The 25,982-nt window shown below is 37.1% G+C and overlaps 1 protein-coding gene across 3 annotated transcripts in view; it reads left to right on the forward strand.

Annotated features, from left to right (window-relative positions):
• The window catches only part of asic1b (acid-sensing (proton-gated) ion channel 1b), a 191,279-nt gene that overhangs the window by 162,780 nt on the left and 2,517 nt on the right, over window positions 1-25,982 (forward strand). For all 3 annotated transcript variants that reach the window (XM_028003458.1, XM_028003455.1, XM_028003456.1), the window contains 7 exons: window positions 1,662-1,789; window positions 16,152-16,302; window positions 17,186-17,242; window positions 17,711-17,864; window positions 24,563-24,654; window positions 24,960-25,039; window positions 25,338-25,439. In XM_028003458.1, coding sequence (XP_027859259.1) covers window positions 1,662-1,789; window positions 16,152-16,302; window positions 17,186-17,242; window positions 17,711-17,864; window positions 24,563-24,654; window positions 24,960-25,039; window positions 25,338-25,439 — 764 coding nt within the window. The remainder of the gene's footprint in view (window positions 1-1,661; window positions 1,790-16,151; window positions 16,303-17,185; window positions 17,243-17,710; window positions 17,865-24,562; window positions 24,655-24,959; window positions 25,040-25,337; window positions 25,440-25,982) is intronic.

Genomic DNA, 25,982 nt, shown 5'->3' on the forward strand with positions numbered 1-25,982 from the left:
AATTCAGATTTAGTGAAGTCTGGGAGAGACAGCCAAGTTAAAGGTAATCACTGAACGTTTTTGTTTCTGTGTTTGTTTTACTGAGATTTTTCTTTAGGAATAAACAAAGCTAAATTGCAAAAATTAAACTTATGTCACCATTCTGTAGCTATTGAAACACAACAATCAATGAATATAAATCCTTGCACTTTTAAAAAGTAAACATGTCCATCCTTTTTATTTTAAATGCTAAACAATTTAAAATCTGATGTTTTATCTATGATAAAACAATTTAATCGGATTTAATATCATTCTCAATAAACCAATGCTAATATTTTCAATCTGTGATCTTTGTTCAAATTTAAGGATTCATCTTATTGGCTCACTTAAGCTCTACTGAGTACTAAATATTGTGTATAATGTCTGCAATTATTTTTGAATAAAATTAATTTAAACTTGAGCTTTAACTTTGCTTTTTTGGTTGTGAAATGGTAATAAAGTCACACTTGCAAGTTACAATGACAACAAAACAAACCAGAGTGAAATATATGTCTAAAGGTTTACATTTTTGTTTGAGACATATTTAGACTCCTAACTGGCAAAGTTATGATTTTTTTTCTCAGCTTTTCTTGGACATTGATTCCCTAACAAGAATGTCTGTGAATACTAGGAATTCACAAAAAAAGTGATTGTTATTCTATGAAACCCTCAACGGATGGCCATGACTGAAGCATGGCATGTGGATTTTAAAGCAGAAGATCGAGATGCTTTCTGTTTTTGTATATCTATCTGTCACCTCTCAAGCATTTTCCTTGGCAGCAGAACAAAACGGCTCGGTATTCAATCTCACTGGACCAATATGTAGCAGTTCAAATCTGTCACACTATGTCGAAGCTTTCGTGCTGAACTCCTGCCACAATTCACAATTTTTAGCTCCCTAATTGAAAATAGTGAGAAAGCCTTTCCGCTTAGAAGATGATGCCGAGTGACAACCGAGAAGGGGAAGGGAGGGTGTGGGTTGGCAGGAAGCAGACACTGGACATTATCACCAAGCTGGCTCTCAAAGGAGCTGAATCGCTTGCTGCATAATTAGCATTTTAGGTCAGTGTTGTTGTTAAAGAAATATGCTTGCAGAGGTGTTGCTTTAAGTCCATGTGTCATTGAGGGGCTTCCTTCAAGTCTAAAGAGGCCCATCTCTTTGATTTAAAATCTATACAGCGGAGTGCTATGGGGAAGGAACCTCTCAGCTGTATTGATTTTGTTTTATCCTTATCATCATTTATTTAATAATTTATACATTCACTTTCATTTCCTCTGCAGTAAGCAAGGCTACAGTGAGGCAGGCATTGTCATCGTCTAATCTGTTTGGAAAATCCATTCACTTTATCCTTTCGCTCCTTATTCAAGCTATTTAACCCGCAAAAATACCAAAGTGTTTGTCATTCATGAGAAATGATGATGTATGGAGTGATTTAGATTTTGATGAATAGGCAATAATAGCTTCTAAGATTTTCTTCAGCTAAGACTTTTCAGTTTTCAGTCCGTTTTTATTTCCCTTGCTCAAATATATTCCAACACTGCAACACGTTAGCACCTTCTGGTTAGTAATGATGGTGTAGGCTCGTGTGTGCATACAAATCATCATCCCTGTTGTAACTGTCCTAACCTTTTACCATCAACAGATGAGACATCATTTGAAGCTGGGATCAAGGTTCAGATCCACACCCAGGACGAGCCGCCGTTCATAGACCAGCTGGGCTTCGGAGTGGCTCCAGGATTTCAGACCTTTGTTTCCTGTCAAGAACAACGGGTATGTCCTGGAAGAGATCACAGAACGCTGAAAACATGCTAAAATATGTCTGCATAGCCTAACAGTAGCTGCATTTCCATTACAAATGAGTGCAAAGCTTTGTCAGTATTCCATTAACGTAGGAAAAACATAATTTTGCATTTGCAGTGTTTCCAGTGAATAAGAAATGCAGTTAAAATCATACGTGAATAAGTTTGTTCACGTGATAAATCGTTAGAAAGCATGCTGCACCATGATCCTCCTACTACTTCCTGCCATATTCTTTCTCGTGGTTTGCGCCAGTGGCAACATCCAATTGTTGATCATTTGACTCAAAAAAAGTGTTTCCATTCCAGTTTTGCAAAATAAGCCAATTTTGATACGCTAAAAAAAAACCTCATCCTTATGCCAAAACTTTTATTGAAAATGAGAGTCTTTTGAAATTGCAGTGTTTCCATTAAGCTAATTTATTTTCAAAATGTTAAATTATGCAAGTACATGTTCAATGCAAATGCAGATGATGAACAAAGTGATTGTAGCTTTCATTACAGTCCGATTTCAAAAGTGGTAAATATTCATTTACTCCTCTAAATGGAATCAGTATCATTCAAGGTTTCCCGTCACTGGAGGGTTTGGTACTTTTGGCTACTTATCTGTGCAAATTTTTTAAACTCAGAAAATGTTGCTTACATCAGTCTACAAACAGGAAGTTGAACAACACTGTTCCACATGCTCTAAGTAATCTGCGTATTCTGACAGCCACACGGACTTTATGCACAATGTCTGCGGACCGTTGAGATTTCATAGTCAAGCTTATTTCATACATTTCTTGTGACAAATTTCTTAATTGTGGGAGTACCCCACAATTAAGGAATGTCTCAGAGTCTGAGCCAGTCTTCAGTCATTTTACTGACTCATGAGACACGATTCGTCATCTACATTAACTCGATCACGTAGTCGCTACTGCTACATACTAGCAGTAACCTGAATCCATTCACAAAACCAACTAATCAAAACGCAGCTCTAGCAGCGACTGATCAACTTGGTTGAGCTCCAGCAGGGGCGGATCAGTGCGGTAACGATTCAGCTCGGTTCAGCTCCAATAAGAACGAGACGAATGGCTGAGGATGAGAGAATGGTTTTCTCTCAGCAACAGTGCGCTCTCTGCGGGCGGTGGAACCCGTCTGTTTCCTACTCTTTGCTGTCCGCTCCTGTACTCTGAGTATAAATTTATTCATCTAGTCTAGTACGGTGGTAATAAATTTTCAACTTGTTCTGTTGTATTATTGTGGAGGTAAGGGTGTTAATCACTCACCGCAAACAGTATGAATTACTGCTTGCAAGCTACAATGCGTGAAGAAAGTGTAAAACAAAATCTGAGATAAGAGAAAAAAAATTGTTTGTTTTCTTTTATGACTAATGGATGATATTAAATACACTTACATTATAGTACAGGGTCTGCAACCTGCTGCTCTTCCACAATCACTCTATAACTTTGGCTGAGATGATAAAATAAAAAACAAATAACGTTTGTAAATATGTCTTCCTCTCAATATTTTGTAACTATGTGCTTATTTTTAATATACTAAATAATGCATCCATCTTTTTTTGCAAACATCTAATCTCATAAATGGAAATAAAATGACAGCAGTTTCCTACATATTCATCAAAAATGAGAAGTTGTCTTTTTCAAAATGTTATGCAACCTGTGCGCCTTTAAATAAGGTTTCTTAGCTGCAGGTAAAAATGGCTCTTTGGACTATTAAAAGTTGCAGACCTGCACTGGTTTTGGGTGTGGTGTGTACTGTGCTGTACTGGGTAACTGACTCAAAAACTCCACTCACTTTGGTGACTCACAAAGAATCAAGTCAGTAAAAAGAACAAATTTCCCATCAACTACTTCAAATCTGACATGATTGCAGGTGAACGAGCAGCTCATATAAAGAAATCCACCTGCATTTTTAAGTTGTGGTCACAGATTTAATATCAGTAAATGTTGGTGATCTGGCAATAATACCAATATTAATATCAGATATTGACATTGGCCCATTTTTTTCAAATCGATGCATCCCTACTTAATACCATCACCTTTTTCTATTAACTGAATAGAAATCAGAAATAGTTTTTGCCCTTTTTACAACACAAGTTGACAAATGTATGATGAAAAAATACTTCTTACATACAAATAAGTGAAAGGTATGGTAAATTGCAGTAAAATTAGATTTTTTCCCTTGTTCCCCTTGTCTACAATTTTTTGAAAATCTACCAATCTTTTAGTTTATACGTAAATGCTTCACAAACTTTTATGCTCTGTGTAGTTGTTTCGTTTCAGACAGAGATGATTAAAGAAGATATCAAAGCTGTTTGAGCTCAGTTCGTTTTCCAACTTCAAAAATATCAAATTCTCGTCCCTGCGGACTCTACCTCAAACTCAATCCAGCATAATCCATTTATCGTTTTTGTGCCAAACAGAAGGCTTTTTGCAACTTTTTCTTTTTTTTTACATGTGCTCTTCTACTTCTCAAAAACCTTCAGCAGCTTAGAGGTGCAAGATAAACATTTTCCACTGAACAGCTGAAATATTTCTTATTTGCCTTAAAACATAAGGCATGTATAAATCTGTGCTGCACAAGATGCAGGATCATAAGGTCCTGTGCAGCTGTGAGTTTTATCCGTGATGCATCTGTGTCCAATCCATTCTTTCATCGTTGAGCGCTTGTGTCTTTGGGTTGTGACATTCCTTCACAGCCCAGGTGTCTCTGGCAGGGTTGATCAGTTTGTTGTCAGTGGAGCAGCAGCTCCAAACATTTACGAGTTGGGGTCATAACTCTGTTCAATCTTTGTTTTTCATTTCAGGTACCCCTTTTTTGTTTGGCCAGTAGCTTGTTTCTGACGTTTTCCAGAGGCTACATGATGATTTATAAAGCAGGATAATAATTGTTATGACCTCCTTATTCTTCAAGGTTCTTATAAAACCTCTATTGGGGTTCTAAGAGGGGAAAAAAGATGCAGATTTTCTGGTACAAACATGTGACAGGGTGTTGTTTTTGAACAATCTCTGTTACTACCATAGCATTGTCTAAACTGGTTGTGAAACTTCAAAACAGCGGTGCACACAACCACACATCTGCTTACACATTCTTCCAGTAAATTTCTTTATCCACCATAATGCGATTTCACACAAAAACATTTCATAGAGGGAACATCAGACTGTGAATTATTAAAACAAAACTTCCTTTTCACACTTAAAATTACGAAGGTCATTGTACATTTTAGAAGACATAAGAAGAGAACTTCATCTCCATCTCCACCTTTGGGGCGAGGTTACATAGAACTGGACGATTTTAACACCGTTTTTAAACATAAGAAAGAAAGAAAGAGAAATGAAGACATTGACTATGCAAAGCTACAGTAAACTCCTTCCAAGGTGTACAGTACAGAGACGTGGTTCAAAATAAAAGAAACAAACTAGGAATTAAGAGAAACGGGTTTGTCAAAAAAAAGTTGTGGGTAGTAAAAACTGTTTTTTTACTCTTTAAATGAAAAAGATGAATAAAATTGTTTGCTAAACAAATATATTAAGGTTATGATTGCATTATTTCTTTTGAGTTTGTCTACAGACTCAGTTAGATTTCCATGAAGATTTGCTTTAGAAAAATACACAGGAGAAATATTTCTCTTTTCATGATTCTGTATGAATAAAATAGTGAAGTTTAATAAACGTATGCATTCATGTATACTGTTTTCAGTCTACACTTTGTGTTCTTGCCATTGACAAGAATTTAAATATTATTTTTCTATTTCTGTATTTGTTTTGTCTTGTTTTATTCTTTTGCATTTTTTGTTTGGTTTTCTTTTTTCTGCATTGTGAGTTTAATGCTAGACAGATAGTCATACATATAAAAAAAATACAGTTCCGTAAAAACTTTTTTATTTTATTTTGTAGTTTATTTAAAATATGCAAATGATGCCTACCTTCCCACTTATTACAAAATAACATAGTTCACAGTATCAAGTAAACCTTAAGGAAGCACAATAACTGTAGAACACCATAGCCAAAGAAAATAGCTGACATATTCATAATACTTGTGATATTTGCAAATGCACATGGTCAGCAGGAGGTGTTGTTCAGCCTTATGGCGCCTCTCCAGTTTCTTTGTTCTCCAACTCAGAAGCTTGTAGTTATTACTGCGACTGCTTCTCTGAGTGCCCAGAGCCTCCTGCAGAGGGTGTGTGTGGTTACAGAGGATGGCCTGCATCGAATCCTCTTCTCCCCAACAGAGTCCGCTCCGCCACCCATCACAGACATACACTTTCTGATCCCACACACGGATGCTCCAAAAAGCAGCATCAGTGAATGCAGCGCTGGCCACAACCAATTGATTTAAAAAAATGCAAAAGAACCAACTGCACATATTGAAAGATTTTCCTGAGAAGGAAGATTCTGCTCAGTTCTTTCTTATTTGCCACATGTGTTAATAGTTTGTTGTCAAGGTGAACTCACAGATATTTATAGGACTCAACAAGATGTTTTCTCCATCCATTGTAACAGGCGGATGCTGAAGCTGATGCTGAGTACAGCGTTAAAGTAAAATGTCACTTTCTAATCAAAAGTGAGGATGTAACAGCACTTATGTAACAACTAGGGGTGAAAGTTATTGGATAATGTGTTAATCTAAAGCTGGCTGATCTTATCGATCGACTAACGATTTATTGATTGATAAGATGGGCTCTCAACATGGCCAACCATCTTTCCATAACATAAAAAAATATAATTTTCCATAATCTGCTGTCACTGCTCCATCATGCAGCACCTCAGTTGATTGAGCGCAACTGAGGTGAAAACTGATGAACTTAAAATGTATTTTGCGGGGGTGTGCTGATAGCGCGACCCACATTTGGAGGCCTTGAGTCCTCGACGCGGCCGTCGTGGGTTCGATTCCCAGACCCGGCGACATTTGCCGCATGTCTTCCCCCTTTCCTGACAACCTACTTTCATATAAGGGACACTGGAGCCCACAAAAGACCCCCTGGAGGGGTAAAAAAAAACATTTATCTTGCATCTCACACTGGACTCTGCTTGGACCGTTTCTCTTTCCCGTTCTAGTATGGTCCCGCCATCTTTATTCCTGTTTCAACTGGCACCACTTAAAGGATGACCAGTGCCACCCTCTTCTGGATGGTGACCAAACTGCAACACTTAAAGAAGGTTTAAGCAGACTTTATCAATTTAATCAATTGGAACTCATTTTAATCTCATAAAAATTAATTGACAATTAATTGTAAGTCGATTAATTGCTTCCTTCCTAAAACTGCAGAATCACTTCACTTCACTACAAAAGACACACAAAGCTCCAGATGAGGACACATCCTTACACTGCCACCACACGTAGTAAGCAGCATGCCAAGGGAGATTAAAACAGAAATCATCTAACGCTCACTGTTGTCAAACTGCAACAAAGGTCAAAGGTCTTTGTGAAAGTTATAGTTGACTCTGTGCTTTCCAACTGACAAAAATTGGTTTACAAATTAATATTTACTTTTAATTCCAGCACCATTTCTTTTTATTAAAAAGTAAACCAATGTGTCTTATTTTAGTCCAATTCAGTTTTAAAATACTTTTTTTTATCTCAAAGGGAAATAAAATGTTTTCCCCATGTCATCCAAGTGCCTTCAAAGAGTTCCTATGGATGGTGGTGTTGTGCGAAGGAAGTATTTCCAGTAGCAGTCAGTCTTGCAACAAATCTACAGATTCCTTTGACTGAAGAATATTGCTATATTACTGTCATGACATGCTAACAGCTTAATCCACCATCTGCACTGCTAATCCATCTCATTTGCTTTTGCTGCTTCTCTTTAAATCTCTGGTTGTATGGTTAGAAAACTGGAAAGAGACGTTGGAGTTGGGAATTGTTAGAAGAGATGGATGAACTTTAATCCTCTGAAACTCTTCTGAGAGTTGGGGTCATAATTCAGATATTATTTGTTCTGTTGAGATGCTAATAAGCTGCTCGTGATTGTGACAAAAGAAAACCACATGGTTGCCATAGTTATGTGTCATAAGAGCTGTCCTAAAGTCAAAAATAAGACTAAAAATCCTTCCAGCAACATCTTAACCAAAATACTATGAAAAAACGTCTTCAAAAAGGACAAATCAGGACTAATATAACAAACTACTCCAACATGCTGCCACCATGAGCAGCACAATTCTAGGTTTCTGTAATATGAGATTTTTTTCCCACTTGAATTAAAGGTTTCTCCGTTTTCAGTGTGAAATTATGCTTCTGTAGTAAATAAGGAATCTGTTTTATAATTCTCTTAAGACATGACTACTAGGGGTGCCAATAAACGTGGCCAGCACTGCGCTTTCACTGAAAGGACAAAAGGATGGCAAGTTATACGAGTGAAATTTTATAGCCAGTTACTTTCTCCATTTTTCACTTTCCTCAGAAATGGAGCTCTGAAAGAGACTCGAAATGCTAGCTGCTAGGGAATGATATGTAGCAGCATGGTCACAGATCAAACCAGACCTCAAACACTATTTGTTTTCCACCACTGTGAAATATCTCCACAACATATTTGTTTTCAAAGCTGTGACCCCATTCCCCCAGTGCTGCTCCTTCATACCCCCCTCCTTACTGGTGCAGCCACTTCTAGCATGAAGATCCCGTGACATCAGCATTTACTCAGCTCTCTGCTGCCCTGCTAGCTGCTCTGTTTGCTCTGCGGCTTAAGAAATGTTTCTTCGGCTTGAAAACATGCATCAGCTGTTTGACAGTAAAAACAGATCATATCCTATTCAATCTTGTAAATTCAGCTAACTCGAAGGGTTATATATTTATCATATTTATCACTCACTGTTTTTTTTAGATATCTTCATTTTATTTTTCATTTCATTCACTCAATAGTAAATAGGAATAGTTCGTGTAACAACTAAAAGAAATAATGAATGAAAAGGAGCGGAAAGTAGCATAAACTTATAATATCTGCCCTGAATTCACATGCAGGAAAATTTGCTATTCAACTCAGACTATTACAAACATATTTCAAATACACAAAAAACACCAGTTTAATCAATGCCATATTGCTATATCATAATGATTTTCAAATTTATTTTAAATACAGAAGAAGAATTAGATTGTTTTATCTCATTATCATCTCACTATTACTTCAATTTTTTTTTACTTAAGCAAAAGAAAAAGTTTAAATTGGAATTACTCAAGTTGTAAAAAGGAGTCAAAGAGTAAGAAGTATTTGGTAAAGAGTCTACTCCAATACTTCGAGTAACAGATCAAAAACTCAGTCAAAATTTAAAAAATTTCCAAAAATCTTCCAAATTAATTACTTTCAGATAAGATTTATGAAATTTTTACAACAAAACAAACTGTAGGTGTTTGTCTTTGTCTGGTGAATATTTGGATAAATCAAGCTTCTTGTTCTTCTTCCAGTCAAGTTACTTACAATGGCTGAAGTATCCAGAAATTTTACTCAGGTAGCGATACTTCATACCAATTTTACTCGAGTAAAACTAAAAAGTGCAGCGTAGTTAAAAATGCTCTTTTTCCAAAATGTTACTCAAGCAAATGTAACTAGTTACTACCAAACTCCGGGGTACACATGCATTTTTTAAAAAAGCAATCTTGATTTTCAGACAGAGGGACGAAAACATTTGATACAAACATATGAGAAGATGAGTGTGTCTGTTCTAATCCTCTTTTGATATGAGATGGGATAAATAAAGCTATTTGGCTGCTGAACATGTTTTAACCTCTAAGCCAACAGTGGTATAATGAGGTTGAAGGGCTTATTCATGTTTGCATGCACCTTAGAGACTTCAGGTTCTTGTGCAACCCTCTCACAGAGACCCACATGGGGCTTTAGCATAAATAAAGAACAGACTTTGCCCAGTGATCTTGTCACAATTGGTCTTGTTCAGTGAAACAAAGTAAATGTGGGTTATTCCTCTCAGCTGTGAATAATTTTTTGGATGCGATGGCCAGTTTGCAGCCAGACAAATCCTACTCTCTGGTCCCTAATATGCAACAGATTCATGCATAATGAATGGAGCAGAGAAAAGGGGGATTTTGGTGGTAATCTCAGTCCGTCCACGTCCACACAACTAGTCAGTGCATTCCTGTGTCAGCAGGCTGCAGCAGGATTTTGCATGCTGCCAATGTCGCTTCTGCAGGAAAGTATGCATCTCTTTTTATCTCTCATTGGCTCCATTACTGTTTTTCTTGCTCTCCAACATTCATTACAATTCCTCTAATACAATTTCTGTCTTTAATATCATTCTCTACATTCTGCTTCCCTTCAGCCTGCCTCTGTTTATTTATTCCCTGGCAGGCTCATTCTTCATTAATCTAATGCAGTTTACCCCACACTCATTCAACTCTGCTTCAGCAATCCTGTAGTGCAAAGCTGCCACTGACTTTTCATCTGGCCAAACTGTCACTCACCATGATCCCATTAAAAGACAGAAGAAATGCAATATCTGTCTCCCTTTTTAAAATAAAAAGCAGAAATCCTGCAAACGTCTCCTCCGCCAGCATATCTCCATCCTCCCCTTTATCCTATCCGTTGGTTCACACAGACTCCCTCCTCTCTACCTTTTATTTGCTCTCTCGCTCAGTTAATGAAGGGAGAATTGAGGTCAACGTCTTATCGTGATTTGTTTCCTTCCTTCTGGTTGTTAACCGGCTAACCGCACTCTTTAAATTTTTAAATCTTCTACACCAGACTCACTTTGGGCGAAGCTGGTTGATGGTTCTCTCCGTGGAAGTGATGTTGACAGTTTTGAAATGCATGGACCATTTAAAATGGCAGAACTATTGTGATTGAACCATTTATTTCCTCCACCATGTATCCTGTCCATGTGACCTTGAATCTTTTCTTGATCATCAGGTTCCTTGCAGCACTTATGTTTCCTCTGTGTTTTGCATTAGGAAAGCTCTTTAGCTGTGGGTACCTGTGTTTTCTAAAAGTGCATCGTAATGTGTGTGAATACTTTATGCGCATGCTGAACATTGCCCTGGGTTATTAATAACCAAATCCAGTTCGCTGCACCCGTGGCTGCCTCTGCACTCTAGTACAAATTGTAAAATACAGGTTCCTAAATCACAATGGTGGCCTTTTAATTTATTGCTCTGTGAGCACTCAGTGATGCACACTTTGAGCCAATGAAACGGAGACACACACAAGCGTCCTTTTTTTTTATATTACAGCCCTCTTCTTTATTTAATGCATCAAGTTTAGAATTTTTTCAGTTGGATTAAATGCAAATTAGAGCTGCTGATGTTCTTATGTTGAAAAAAATATTTTCCTATGACGGAGGCTTACTGTGGTTCCATCAGCAATGTCATAACTTGAGTAAACATGCAGTTCACTGAAGTTCGGTTTGGAAAACAAGGTATATGGATTTTTTTTATTGAAATTCACAATTAATGTTACAGCTATTTTACTCAGCTATTATATATTAATTTAATTGTTTCGGTTTCCTTAACTCTTATTATTACACACTAGTAGAAAGACTGGATATTTATCTGCCTGTAGCTCTTATGTCTCCAGCGGTCAGTAATATGATCTCATGCTTATTCATATCTGTGTATTTGTAGTTTGCTGGTTTATTCACTACTGGGGATTCAGTTGCTTTCTTGGTATTTTTCCTAAACTTTTCTTATGGGTAATTATTCTTTGGCTTTTCATAGACTACATCTTTTATTTATGTCACAAAGTTTTGATCTTGGTCTTAAACCAAACATTTAAAAAATGCAGAAATTGTATATTGGAAAAGCAGAAAAGCAAGTTGTTAGAAGAAAAGATGAAATTCAAGGTTGAAAATAAATATGCTGTATTTCTGAGTGCAATTAATTTATACTTATTATATTTAAATCAGATATAAATGTATTCATTAGAATACATTTATCTATATTGTATATAAGACTATAAGCAATGAATATATATGTATATATATGTATATTCATTGCTAATAAATAAAATCTAATAAGTTTGGTTTAGTTTTAAAAATATGAATACTTACCCTTAGATCATTGTTTGTTTTGGCTTGTTCAAATTATTTGTGACATAAGAAATATGAACAAATCACTTTTCTAACAAATAAGAATGAAATCTAATTGGTTTAAATCTATATTTCAAAAATAAAAATCACCATAATCTGATTACATAAGTGTCCACACTGTTTTTGTACCTTTTTTATTTAATTACAGCCTTCAGTGTTCTTTGTTCGCCATCTGTCAGCATGCTACATCTTGACTTGGTGATTTGTTCCTACTCCGCATCCAAAAGCTCTCCAAATTTATTAGAGTATGGATTTCCTGTCCACAGCCCTTCTTCCTATTTTTTTTGCAGATGTTGGACTATCTCTGGTTTGTGCCATAGTTTTTTTGTGTTTTCATTTATAAATGAAATCTCTCTTTAGAATAACCTTTCTGTCAGACAGTTGAAGGTTTGGGGTCAAACTATCAGACTTTCAGGGCTGTTTATAATTTTGTTCATCTTCATTAAATGCTACTTCAATTCAAAGAAAAGAATACCTCAGATCCTAATGCTGCCATTACCATACTTGGCTTTGGATATAGACTTATTTTGTGTTTGTGCAGTTTTGTTCTTCTGCCACGAGTATCTTTGGGAGCTGTGGCACTACAGCTCCCAAAGATCTTTCATCTGATCAAATAAAATTCTCCCATAAGGTTTTTAGATTGATGTTTTCTTTGAAAGAAAATTATTTTGTACTTTAGTCCTAATTGTGGTCCAGATTTATAGAGAATAAAAGAGATTGTCATCACAAGTGAAACACCACTACATTCTTGTAGTTCTCAGCCTTTTTTCCGCCTTATCGATCAGTTTCAGCTTTGTCTTTTCAGCACTTTCAGTTCATCAATTAGTTTTTGTAATTATTCTAGAAATATTGATGACTGTCCTCAAAGAACAATGATGTGTTTGTCATCTGTAAAAAATGTGTACCTCTCTCCCAACTTATACATTTGAGCAGTTTATTCTTTCTAACTGTCATCCTTCCAAACTGTAGCTGTAGCTAAAATATGCAAATAAGCAAATGCCATTAAAATAATTCACTTAACTTCATTGGTTCATTTCTGGTTCAACCTTTCCTTCTGCAGTGGCTCTTTTGGAGGAACATTCATTCACTATTAGATTTCTGGCTAATGTGACTCCAAGTTGAATCCTCTGATTGAAAGGATCTATTTCTGAGCTCATGCTCTTAAGTTGAGTTTGATGTTGAGGTATGAAGCAGATAAGGTTTTATTTCTGCTTTGATGTATTCCAAAGAGGTTCACATTATGCAGCACCCTTTATGTTATGTGAGCGGTCATAGAAAAGTCAGATTATAATCAACTACTTGTCTGCCAAGTCTGAAGAACTTCAGTGTTTAATTTTGACATAAGGCTAAGATATCATAAGTGTGTTTAGAAATCATGTTAACCATATGAACGCATACTGGCACAATTCAAAATCATACTATACTCAAGGTTTGGTTTCAATTTCTAAATCAATGAGTTGATTTTTTTTTTCTTTTGCATTCTTACATTTCTAATTACTTTGTAATATGAAAAGTATATTGTATAATAGCTTGTATTTGGTTAAAATCTCTGTTTTAGGGCAGTTAGAATTACCAGAATTATTTCTATTTGTTGAATGCCAGAATAATGAGTTTTTCTCTTTCTTTCTTCAAATTAAAAACCAAAATGCTTTTCTGGATGTGGAAGAACCATTTGTATGTAGTGAAGTTGCTTCAATAATGTCCACATAATGTTATATACCCATGATGTCATTTATTTTGCAAAGTGCACCAGTCCCTCCTGCAGCAATGCGTTCACACAGCATGATGCTGCCAGTCTGTAACAGGTTTGCAGGCTTCCCTGTTTTTTCCTCCAAATGTAACAATAGTTATTATGGCCAAACATTTCAATTTTACTTTCATCAGAGCAAAATAATTTTGTTGTTGTTGTTGTTTTTATATTGACGGACAGAAATTTGTCCTTGAGTGTATCTGGAAATTGGGATCGGTATTTTTATATTTTTGGTCTAATTTGATGGGGGTTTTTTTATAATTTATGTTTTTTTTATTTTGGATTAATTCACCTTTCAGTAGCCTTTCAGCCCCTGATGTTAATGAACTTGTTTCACTGTGTATCATGGGTGGTATGGCACAGAAAATTTAACTAATTTCTCTTTTGGACCAGTTTCATGTTTTACCTTCACAGGTTTACTTTAACATTAAGTTAAAAGTAAAAGTGTTGTACATTGTGATAGGATCACAGTTTTCATCAGCAGGGCCCTGCAACCTGCAGCTCCAGAGCCACAAGTGGCTCTTTGGCTCACTTAGCGATGAAATATTGCCATGGGTTTTGTTTTGTTTCATTCTGTTTTTCCATGAAAGAACAATGACCTCATCTGTTACTCCTGGTAAATTTGGTTTACAACCACCATTGCTGTGGTTAATCATACTCTCTGCCACCATCAGCCAGCATCTTATAAGTCTTTAGCTTAGCAACAGAGGTTGCTATGCACATTTTGGACCAAAACACCGTCCTCTTTGGAAGACTCATCCCCTTTCTGAAGCAGTATGATGGCAGGACATTTCCATATTGTTTTTATTTTTCATTTACATATAGCTGTTCACAAAGTGGTGCTTTCGGACATCTAGAAGTTCCTGAATTCTCTTCCTGATGTCTTTGCTGATTTCTTTCATTTTTCCCCATGAAGTTAAGGAAGAAAGCAGTTTGTACCTCGACTTAATTTCAATAAATCAATGACAATATTGTGATAGACACGTGATCAATATCAGTAGATAATACATCTGATAGAATATCCGGTAACACTTTATTTGACAGATTGTGAATAAGTCTGTCATGACACCGTCATAAACATGACATAACACCTGTCATTAACATGAGTAAGTCTTCATGAATATTTATGACTGTTGTCATAAAGTGTAATTCGGTAAATCATGACACTTTTAATACAAAGCTGACATTATTCAAACTGTCTTCGTTATGACAACTTGACATTAAGTAAAAAATCATGATCTGACATAAATTTGTTATAAAGGTATTACTGATTAAACTTTAGCTTTAATAACATAAAGCTACATAATTTTTAAAGTTGCCAAGACACTTTATGACAACAGTCATAAATATTCATGAAGACTTACTCATGTTCATGACAGGTGTTATGTCATGTTTATGCCGATGTCATGACAGTCTTATTTACAACCCGTCAAATAAAGTGTTACCAAATATTCAATATTGAATATATAGAATATTCACTAAACTCTAATCAGGAACCACATGTAGGCAGAGGAAAAACGGAAACCATTCAAACTTTCATGGCCTGCTAAGCTGGGTTGATGGCATCAACTCATTCACTCACTCTTTGGTTACCTAGCAACAACCTGTTGAGTAACTGACGCAGCAACAGTTTCAGGTTTTGCCTCACAACTGCTTAAAAATAAAAAACATGGAGTGAAAACTGTGACCTAACCAGGAAAGGTCACTCCATCAGTTTGGCAGGATTTCAGTTATTTAAAACAAAATCCAAATAAATAATCATCGATATGAAACACTTATGTTGTGATGCATTTTTACTGCTTCTTACAATAATGGTAATTATTATTAGACTGGTAATCTTAATGGATCAAAATGGGAATTATTTATTCGGATTTTAATGTTAGACTGTGGAAAACATAGCTATAATGTATGTAAATACCTGGTTTCAGTTAAATTATATGGATCTGTTGAATGCACCTGCGGTGAGAGTGATAATTACACTTTGGGGTCAAGCATAAAATCATTCACAGTAGACTTTTGTGCAAGATTACCACCAAACATGGACAAATGTCCGTGGGAGTAATTTACCGATGTTGCATAAGAATTGCATAAAACTTGTTGCTTTAAACTCAGGGTGCATTGCTTTAAACTCAGGGTGCATGGGGTTTTGCTCCACTAAAGAGCTGTGGAGACTGAAACTCCTACAGCCGAACACTTTCTGCTACACAGCTGGTGCTATTGGGCTTCTTATGAAGAGTGGTACGATGAGAGCCCAGAAGGAGGCTAGAAATAGGAGAGCGTAGGAGACCGGCTCCAACAATAACCATCACTGTACAGATGTATTCACCATGAAGTAAGAATGGGATTCATTCTCTGAGTCTAATGCAGCAGATGACCTGTGTAATGTGCATTGTCTGTTGGGAAATGGCCTCTGCTACAGACTGAGTAACACGTTTCTCATCTTCCTGACAGGAAGTACAAGGTCAAATGACTGCATTATCATCACACAAGCAGGGAAGGATTTTTTTTAACACTTTGAGACTAAAGAGGGTTTTTATTTTCTCTCTCTCTTTCAGCTGACGTACCTGCCCCCACCGTGGGGTGACTGCAAGTCCACGGCGATGGACTCGGACTTCTTCAGCAGTTACAGCATCACTGCCTGCAGAATTGACTGCGAGACGCGATACCTTGTCGAGAACTGCAATTGCAGGATGGTTCACATGCCCGGTATCTTTCACACACACACACACTGCTTCTTACAAATGCATTTATCAAGTAGAAAAGTGCCTTCGTGGCTGTTGTTTGTAAACTTATTGTAAAAGTGTCCGTGTGAAGTGGTGGTGACAGTTTTACTCGTGGAATCAACACATTCCTGGCAGCGGTCTTAGAAAATCACATACTTTCACACTCTAGTGGATCGGAAAACTCGACCATTTTCCCTTTGTGTTTGTGCAGTGATTAAAGCTGGCGTTTGCTGTCTACCTCTTACATTTAATCACAGTGTGAGATCTCACATGGCAAATTGAAAAGGGGGGCTTTGGCACAGAGGAAACATTTGGATTGGGACTCTGTTAAGTCTCACTCACCTGCCTCCCATCTAACGTCTCTGTTGTCAGTCACAGAGCAACCCGACAATCTGCCTGTCTGATCACCAGGATCATATGCTGCCTTGATGTGTGTTTGAATATCCTGAGTCCACAGGGAGCGAGATAAGAATCCTCCACCCATCGTTTTTTGCTCTGGTCGTCATCGTCCTTCAATCTTCCTGTCAGATGTGTACTTTTTAGGGAAAACTCCATGAATTATTGCCAATAGCAGGAAAGTAATTTCCTGTTGGTCCACAGCACCATGGCAGGTCTTTATTCAGTGTTGTTTTGATGGATTGAAATGAATGGCTGGACTTCTATAATGACATAGATTGGAACAATGTTGGCAGAAACTTTAAGCAGTGATAAATAATATTAGTTAGGAGACCAGATCCATTTTATGACAGTATCCAGTTGTGGAAAATAAAAGTAATGACTCAAAGCAAATGTTTAACCCATTTTTAAAAGCTTTTCTTCTTTCCTTCACACTGTTGCTGCTTTTTCTTTTCCCTGCCTGTCCTTAGGAGATGCCCCGTACTGCACCCCGGAGCAGTACAAGGAGTGTGCAGATCCTGCCTTGGGTAAAAAGATAAACCAGCATGATGTGTGTATACTGTATATGTATCCCACTGTTCAGAGCTCTTGATCCGAGCTGATAACAGATAATAGTGTTCCTTCAGCATGATGGTACCACTGAAGCTTTCCTTTTCTGCCTCACCACCAGCTAAAACCTCTCAGGCCTTTCATGTCTGCTGCTTGTTTTCTTACAGACTTGCAATCTCTCACTCTTTCATGGCATCACCTCGCACGTTGCCCTGCTGTCCCTCTTGCTCTGTCAGCATGCGTCTGTCCCATTTTTTTATATTCTTTTAAAGGTCTCAGAGGTCGCCTCTACTTTGACGCCTCTCACTCAGCTGGCATTTTGTTTGTCACGCTGGAATGACGATAAATTAATCCGTCCCTGTCTTCTCTTTTTGGATCTCTGTCTGTTTTGCCTTCCTCTTCTCTCTCCATCTGTCGCCATCATTTTTCTTTTCTTTTTTTTTTAGATTTCCTTGTTGAGAAGGACAATGATTACTGTGTGTGTGAGACCCCATGCAACATGACTCGATATGGCAAAGAGCTGTCCTTTGTTAAGATACCCAGCAAGGCGTCGGCCAAGTACCTCGCCAAGAAATTCAACAAGACAGAACAGTACATTGCGTAAGTAGTGCTTTTTTTTTTATTTACTGTGATGTTTATCCTGTTTGCCTCATTATCATTTTGATTATGTTCAGGGCAATTTTATCCTGCTGTCTGAGAGGCTGCTTCACTTGAAGCAGCTAAAAATTGATCTTAGATGAGTTTTAAAATGCATTTAACTTCTCTGGATTATTCAATATCACAACTTGATTACTCTTTTGAGAAGTTTTGTCTAGTTTCATAAAGTGTGTTGCATCTCTTTGTATTACTTCATGTGTTTCAGTTCCACCAACTCAAGGTGTGAGGTTGAATAAAAAGAGTTGGGCAATAAATCTGTAAAAATATACATCACAATAGATACATGATGAATATCAGTAAAATGCACTGGATATAGTTTGAGGAAAAGCTTTTTCCAAATAAGCAAGGTGGGTGGCATTAAAGAACTCACTCATTGGGTGCCTGCACAAGTTAAGTAACTTATGCAGAAACAGTTTTGTGTTTCACCAGCGTGCCTCATAACTACTTAAAAATAAGAAGAGAGTGGAGTGATAATGGAAAATCAGTTTTCTCTTATAAAACAGGAAATGTCACCACTTTGACAGTATTTCAGATATTTAAAGCAAAAAAAAAACTAATAAATAATTATCAATATTGACTGATATGATACATTTTTCAGCCATGTCGTCCAGCCCTGTGCATGTGATTGCCCTGCTTTACTCTGATACGGTTAATAAAATCATTGACCTTTAAGAGGTCAGGTACAATGAAATCACTGAACATCCTTCAGTGAGTTCATATTTATTTGGCAGAAGTTTTGTGTAGCTCAGACTTTGATCTCTTTGAATCTGACTGTAAAAGATTTGTTTCCAGCTCTGCTTGCTTCATCTGTTGACAGTTATAAGCGCCTTATTGTTCTGGTGCTCTTGGATCTTACAGCAGCTTTCGATTCGTTCCAAACACTTTGTTGGTATCCACAGTACTGAGTTGGCTTACTTCCTACCTGACAGATAGAACATTCTGTGTCATGATCAATAATTTATTCTCCTCCAGCAATCCTCTTTTTATGGAGTGTCACAAGGCTGTATTCTTGGTCCCCTTCTCTTTTCCCTTTATATGTTCGTTAGGTAAAGTTTTAGCTATACAAACTGTCCTTCCCTCATTATGCAGATGACTGCATAATAAGAGATATTAGTAAGTTAAGTTAGGTGTGACTAATGCGGTTCTCTCTAGTTTTGGACTTCATAACGGCTGTAAAACAGTGGATAAGAATAATTGATCATAAGATTGAATGTATTTTATTTGGTGACATTGCCACAGCTGACGTCAGCGCTGTATCTTTAATAAAACTGTTAAAATCCTTAGGTTAATCTTTGATCAGGAGTGTAAATTGACTCAGAAAAGGATATTAATGTGTTTATTAGTTTTAGACTCTACATGATGTCCCTCTGTCTTCCCTAAGGCAACTTCAACTTGTCTAAAATGCGACTGAATGTCTTTTAACCAACATCTCTAGATGTGACCATATCAGCCCTGTTTTATCCTCTGTACATTGGCTTTCTTTCCATTTTAGAATTGACTTTAAAGTTTTACAATGCAGCAGTTACGCTGATTGAAAACACCTGAGTTTCTTCTTCATCCCTATATAAAAGTCTGAGGTGCTTTTGTTGCACAGAGGGAATATTGGACCTTTCTCTCACCTCGCTTGACCTCCTGGGTTTGGTTTGCAGGCTTTGTTTGCTTGACTGGTTTAGTCTTGTTTGGTTAATTCAACTTCGTTTCTCACAGGATTAATTTTCTCCATTAAAATAAACATGTAAATATTATATCCTCATGTCCTTTTCCTTTTTTGTCACAATCACTCAACCAGGTTGTTCAGTGATTGTTTTTAAAGCTCATAATCATCTTGCACCATTTTATTTATCTGAATTTTTAAGTTTTTATGTACATGGGAGATTCCTGAGATAATTAAATAACCTTTTACTAGATTTCCCATGAACAAGGCTAACAAAGACCTCTGATCCTTAAGTCTCAGATGAAGACTTATTTCTTGAGACAGACTTTTTATACCATGTGGCATAGTGACATTTTCCCTTATTTCTATTGTTAATTTTACTGGGTTTTTTTCTTTTTGTGTGATTTTTTTTTTTACAATTAGTTACCTTAGCTATTGTTAAGTGCTCAATAAATAAATCAATCATCATTCAACAATGTAAAATGTATCAAATGTAAAGACGTAAGCCTAAGCTTGGATGCTCATCCAGCTGGATAGTTATACTCAATATTCTCTGAAAAGATTTGACCTCAAAACAAAAAATGAAGAACTGAAAGACAAAGAAGGATGCTGTAACCCTCCAAAGGTTAACTACCCAAAAACAATAACTTCAGGTCCGCCACTGAATATGTTCTGTGAACTGTTAGTGAGTCTCAAAACAATTACCTGCAACTCAAGAGAGCTCACCCATTGAAAAATGATAACATTTGTGATTCCAACATCAAGACATTATTGAGCAACAAAGGTGTGCATATTGAATATCAACAAACAGCAATCCACCGCTGTCCCAAAGGAGTTGCGTATCTGCAATTTAATAAAGTTTACACAGAACAAGCAGCGTCAGAAAATTGTTTTGGGGATTCACAACAGCAAAAATAATGCAAACTGGTGTTTAGAGAAAGAAAAGAACAGCATAAAATACACTATTAGGACAACACATAATTTGTTTAATTATCTAAAAGGTGTTTTTTTGCACGGTCTCTCAACAAAATGGTTGGATATTAATTTTCTTTTTTTTTGTATGGCAGAATATGTTTCTTTTGAGGTTGATGATTCCCTTAGATTACTTACTTACTTAGGTTGACTTTTTAAAGCTTTAAAGATTTTCTTTTAATTTTTGAAGTATGATAAAGAGCTCCAAGTGAGACTTTCAGATGATTAGTCAGTCAAGTAGAGAGTGTTTTATTTTCATATAGAATATACCAAAAAGATTAAAAGAAAGTTCAAGAAAATGAGAAGTGGGTACAGTCGTAGCTGAATCTTTTATTCATCACTCCACGCTGTTGAGGGTTAGATAATTACTGCAGCACATGTAGCCAGAGTGCGACCAGAAAGAGAAAGTTTCTACATTCCCAGAGGACGGTTTGTTTAACAAGTGGCCACATTCCCAAGAAATGAACATTTGTGGAAGGGTCTTTGATATTCAGCCTGCTCTGTGCTTGGTGGTGTGAGACTGAAGAGTGTAAAGTTTGACTGTCGGGAACCTCACAGAGAAGGAGGCTCAACTAGGCGAAAGCTTTGGTCCGCTATTTGACAGCAGCTCTGATCAGACGTGGGTTAGGTTACTCGCTGTCAGTGAGGAAGCATCGCTTTTACATCAGGGTGACACCTCACACAGGAGACCTACAGACCAGAGGGAAACAGACGGAAAATACCAGAAAAACTGTCAGAAATAAAACAAAAACCTCAATATATTCGACTAGGGACAGGCTGCCTATACTCCAAAGGCTATTAGAGCTATGAGAGTTTGACGTCTGTGGAAGTTTCAAATTTATAAGACGTCAAATCCGAAATTATGAAATTAGTTAAAATTATAGTTTTAGGATTAATGTGAATGTAGTGAATAAACCTTTAAAAACTGAACCTAAATTAATGGAGGAAAACCATATTTTGTTACATAATAGCACGGCAGTTGGTTCCAGCTCTTGTACAGGACTGCATTTTCTTTAGCATTAATTAAATAGTTTTAATAGGAACCAATGCAATCCAACCCCTGGGGAAAACAAGTGGACTCTGACCCAGACAGCAAAGAAGCTAAAAGGTTTTAGTTCAATTAATGGCATCAAGATTAGCTGAAACATGGCCTAATTTAAACTATTACAATACTGCATTCTAATCGTATTACATAAGTAGTCCCAGAGAGGTCTGTCTATTCAGAGAGGCTCGTTATTGCAGTTCATTTTGCAGTTCAAAAAGTTTAACAGGATCTCTTAAACATCTTTAGAAAACTGCAGCATCGGGTCATTGTGACTCTGTAAAGTACAAGAACTTATTGGATTCTGCAAAGATGTGCCCAAACCTTGCAACAAAAAAAAGACAATGCAAAGTAGCATGCTTTTTTTTTTTTTACATCTTAACTGCAAAATCTTGCAGAACTACGATACCACTATACTATACTACAATTACTAGATCATCGTTAGTTAAAAATAATTGACATTTAAAGATACACATGACAACATTAAAAATTAGCTGGAACATGGATAATCTTTGAGGGAAAACTCTTTCATAAATAGGTCATGGGGAGTCATGAAGGAGCTATTATTAGTATTAGGTCATGATATTTGGTTAGTTTAGTTTGGTTGTCAGATAATTTAAAGGAGAACTGGCCATTGGGCTGCAGAATATTGAGAAAAGATGTGATAAAATGGTCAATTCTCTGATAAATAAACGGTGACAGTGTCTTTTGGTTTGAGGTTCAAAGCAAATAGGCAGCAGATAGTACATAATCTATCCAGCTTCTGGAGAAAATAAAATTTGATTTGATTTATCTGATATATGTGAAAACAGCTGTTTCTGACTGGCATCTTTATGCTGCATTAAATAGCATAGAGCCTGAATACATGGCTCATTGACTAATAAGCTCACACTTATTGCAGATCAGGCAATAATTAAGTTGAATACAGTGATATTGCAATGGCAATAAATGTGCAATAAATTTTGCAGCCCTAACTGGCCTTTCTGGCTAGAGTTTAGATTTATGGCCCAAGCCAGACCTAAAATTCGGGCTGTGTCGTTTTTTACACTTTACCAAGCACAGCGCATCGCACAATGCGCACATCTCCTCTCTTATCAATCACACATCCCAGATGATTTCCACTTGACACTCTGCAGTTACAACAAGCGACAAAATGGAGCTGGAAGATGTTAAACAAAAACTAAAAGCAAGAGAAGTTACACTGCTTACTCAAATTATTGCTTAAGAACAAAAGCAGTAAAATCTTAAGAAAAGATCAAAACTCAAAAAGTCCTGTCTTCATGTCAAGGCTACAACCTCATCATGTCCATTCCTGGCCACTAGGGGAGCTGCTGTCCTCCTGTTGCAACAAAAAGGTCTCGCCAAGCAGCTGAAGTGAACGATATGCAACAAATAAACAAAATTAATAAACAAAATGCATCATGTTCATAGACTTTGTACATAAAGATAAGTGTGCTACTTGTTGCTGGGAGACCGAGTGAACCTGTCTGGACTCCAAGTTAAATTTAAACTGTGTTGTCAAAAAAAAACCTTGAATTTGTATTTAGTTAAGGAGATGAGAATGAACAAGTGTAAGCAGCTGCTGGATGTGGTTTAAAATATAAATATAATATAGTTCCAGCACAGTTAATGAAAAACAGCTTCAGATTGGTGTGATCCATTCAAAGTGTTAAAAAAAACATACTTTAGATTTGGATTTTGTATTCATGTGTCCTTTTGATTACAATTGCCAACATAAGCTGGCAGACCACAACTTTAAATTTGTGCTGCATGCTTGGGGGATGTGCTGCATTTTATTCAGAGCCCTACCACATTCATAGGGAAATTTCTCAGATTTTCAGGAGACATTTTTGTGCAGATATAATAACTGTGGCAGTATCACTGTAACAGGATGTGTTGGAAAGCTGCAGGGTGAACTCCAGCTGCCAAATACCATAGAATGCACCAGGGCCATGCTTGCCTTCACACTGAAATAAGGTTTTTCAAATTTGCCACAAACCAGTGACATTTGACTGGATTTAAAGATCCTAGAGACAGAGGGCTCATTCCTAATCTGATGTGAAGGAAAGCCAATGCAACCCAAACATGGAATATTCTGCAGTTATTACTAATGGTGAATTCCTCACATTGTAAAACAGACATTTTACAAAAACTAATCTACAAAGTCTCTGTTGCACTCAAGAAAATTCTGGGATTCTGAAGCAAAACAAACTATTGATGTAAAATATATATTTCATCATTTTGGAATTTGGCAAACAGAAGTCATTTTGTAACTTTGATCATCACTAAAACAGGAACACTTCAGCTATATTTAGTGTCAGGCAGTCAGAAAAATATACACAACTGTTGTTTATTACGTCTTATATAAATATCTAGTTTCAACTATAGGCATGTTTTCAGTGCTTTTCATAGAGCTCTTAGTAAAATCAGTGCAGTTCAGCAACACAATTCAATATAAATATTTGTTGTTTTGCACCGACATCACCATCTTTCTGTTAAATTTTGCAATGTAAAGTCAGCTCTTGGCTTCACCTGATCTTTTCAAAGAAAATCATTTTATACTTTGCTCAGATTGAATAAAGTAGGATAGCTACTAGAGAATTTTTAAAACCTTCGAAGCGGTTTTGATCTAAAAGTCTTTGGGGTCTGTTTTCCCCCAAGGAGAGGGAACTCAAAGAAGAAAAATATTTCTCTGTTTTGCCTTGGACCCTTAAGCTAATCCCTTTTGATTTTCTTTCCGCTGAAATCAAACAACTGTAATCATTTCCTCTGTACACCACGATGATCAGGCCCACTGAGGGAAAATTAGTTCGCTGTGGCAGGTCATCCGCTCAGCACGACACATCTGCTTTGGTCTGTGCAGAAATTGGAGTCGACCATCCTCTTTGCTGACAGCCCGAGAGAAGCATGTGTAACATGTTGACGACTGAATGCCTGCCTTTCACACTTCTATTCTTCCCTTTCTGTTTGCAGTGATAACATTCTGGTTTTGGATATCTACTTTGAGGCGCTGAACTATGAAACCATTGAACAAAAGAAAGCCTACGAACTGGCAGGCCTTCTGGGTAAGGAAATGGCTGTCAAGTATTTTCTTGGGAAAAGATAACATGCAATGTGCCGCCTGACAGACGCTTTTCATCCGACATGAAGGCACAGCCAATGTATGCATTTTTATAATAGGTGTTCAGGTCCCTGGCGATGTAAAAACTGCCTCTTTAATCTATTGTTCGCTTTTCAACTGCAGATTTGCAAACATCTGTGTTTTCTGTTGCCTCTCTCGTCATTCAGCCGTACAGATTAAAGCTGGAGCTCATGAATGCGGTGAAATGATTTCCATCTAGTTTAAAGGCTTTCTCACTTTTCTTTTCAGGCGATATCGGAGGTCAGATGGGTCTCTTCATAGGCGCCAGTATCCTCACCGTTCTTGAGCTGTTTGACTACCTGTACGAGGTAAAATAACACCTGCCATCAGCTCCGACGCTCAACGTGTGCTCTAGTAATTAGTGAAATGAAAGTTTGAGATAAACAAGAAAGAGAAGCTGTTTTTTTTCTTTCTTTTTTCTTTTTTTTTTACCACAGGGAAGGCATATTTATAGAAGCATGCAATCATTGAAGTCACCTGATCCAAACGTGGGCTTTAGTTATAAAACAGGAAAATATTTGGATGGTTTCCAGAAGCAAGAAGAGAAAAAGTAACTCTATTCTTGTTTGTTTGTTTTTGTTGTTGTTGTTGTTGTTGTTTTTTTAGGTGATCAAGTACAAGCTGTGCAGATGCATGAAGAAGAAACACAAAAGCCGCAGCAGCAATGATCGGGGAGCTGTGCTGAGCCTGGATGATGTGAAACACCATGTCAGTATAGGCTGCTGCCGAGTACTTTGACTGTGTCAGACCGCATTGCTTTGACAGGAGCTAGCTCCTTTCTTCTTTGTCTCTACTGGCCTCAATTGCCGGCAGTCAGGGTGGTGTTGGCGAGAGAGAGAGAGTGAGATAGAGGAAAAGCGATTGAAAGAGGCTAAAAGAGAGCGATGCAAAGAAAAGAAAAGCAATTGGGATGAGAGCGGAAGACTGAGAGGGAGTCGAAGGAGAGGAGGCTTGGGTTTAATCAAAGCAGCAGGACAGTACCAGCAGGGACAGGCCAGAATTAAAGCCTCAGACGCTGTGACAGCTTACTTATATCCAAGTGTAAATGAAACCGGCTCACTTTAATTGTGACTCAGAGCGCAGGCAGAGAAAAGTGGAAAGGCGCTCCTCCTCTGCTCCTGCCTCACTTAGTAGTCCTCCCTCTCCATCCACCTTCATTATTTTTCCAAGTATTGCTCAGGAATCTATTATTTCGCCGCTCCCGACCCAACCTGTTGGTCTTTTCATTTTTTTTCCAAAGACACTTTCAAG

Source organism: Xiphophorus couchianus, chromosome 20 (assembly GCF_001444195.1).
Source record: "Xiphophorus couchianus chromosome 20, X_couchianus-1.0, whole genome shotgun sequence".
Classification (NCBI taxonomy): Eukaryota; Metazoa; Chordata; class Actinopteri; order Cyprinodontiformes; family Poeciliidae; genus Xiphophorus; species Xiphophorus couchianus.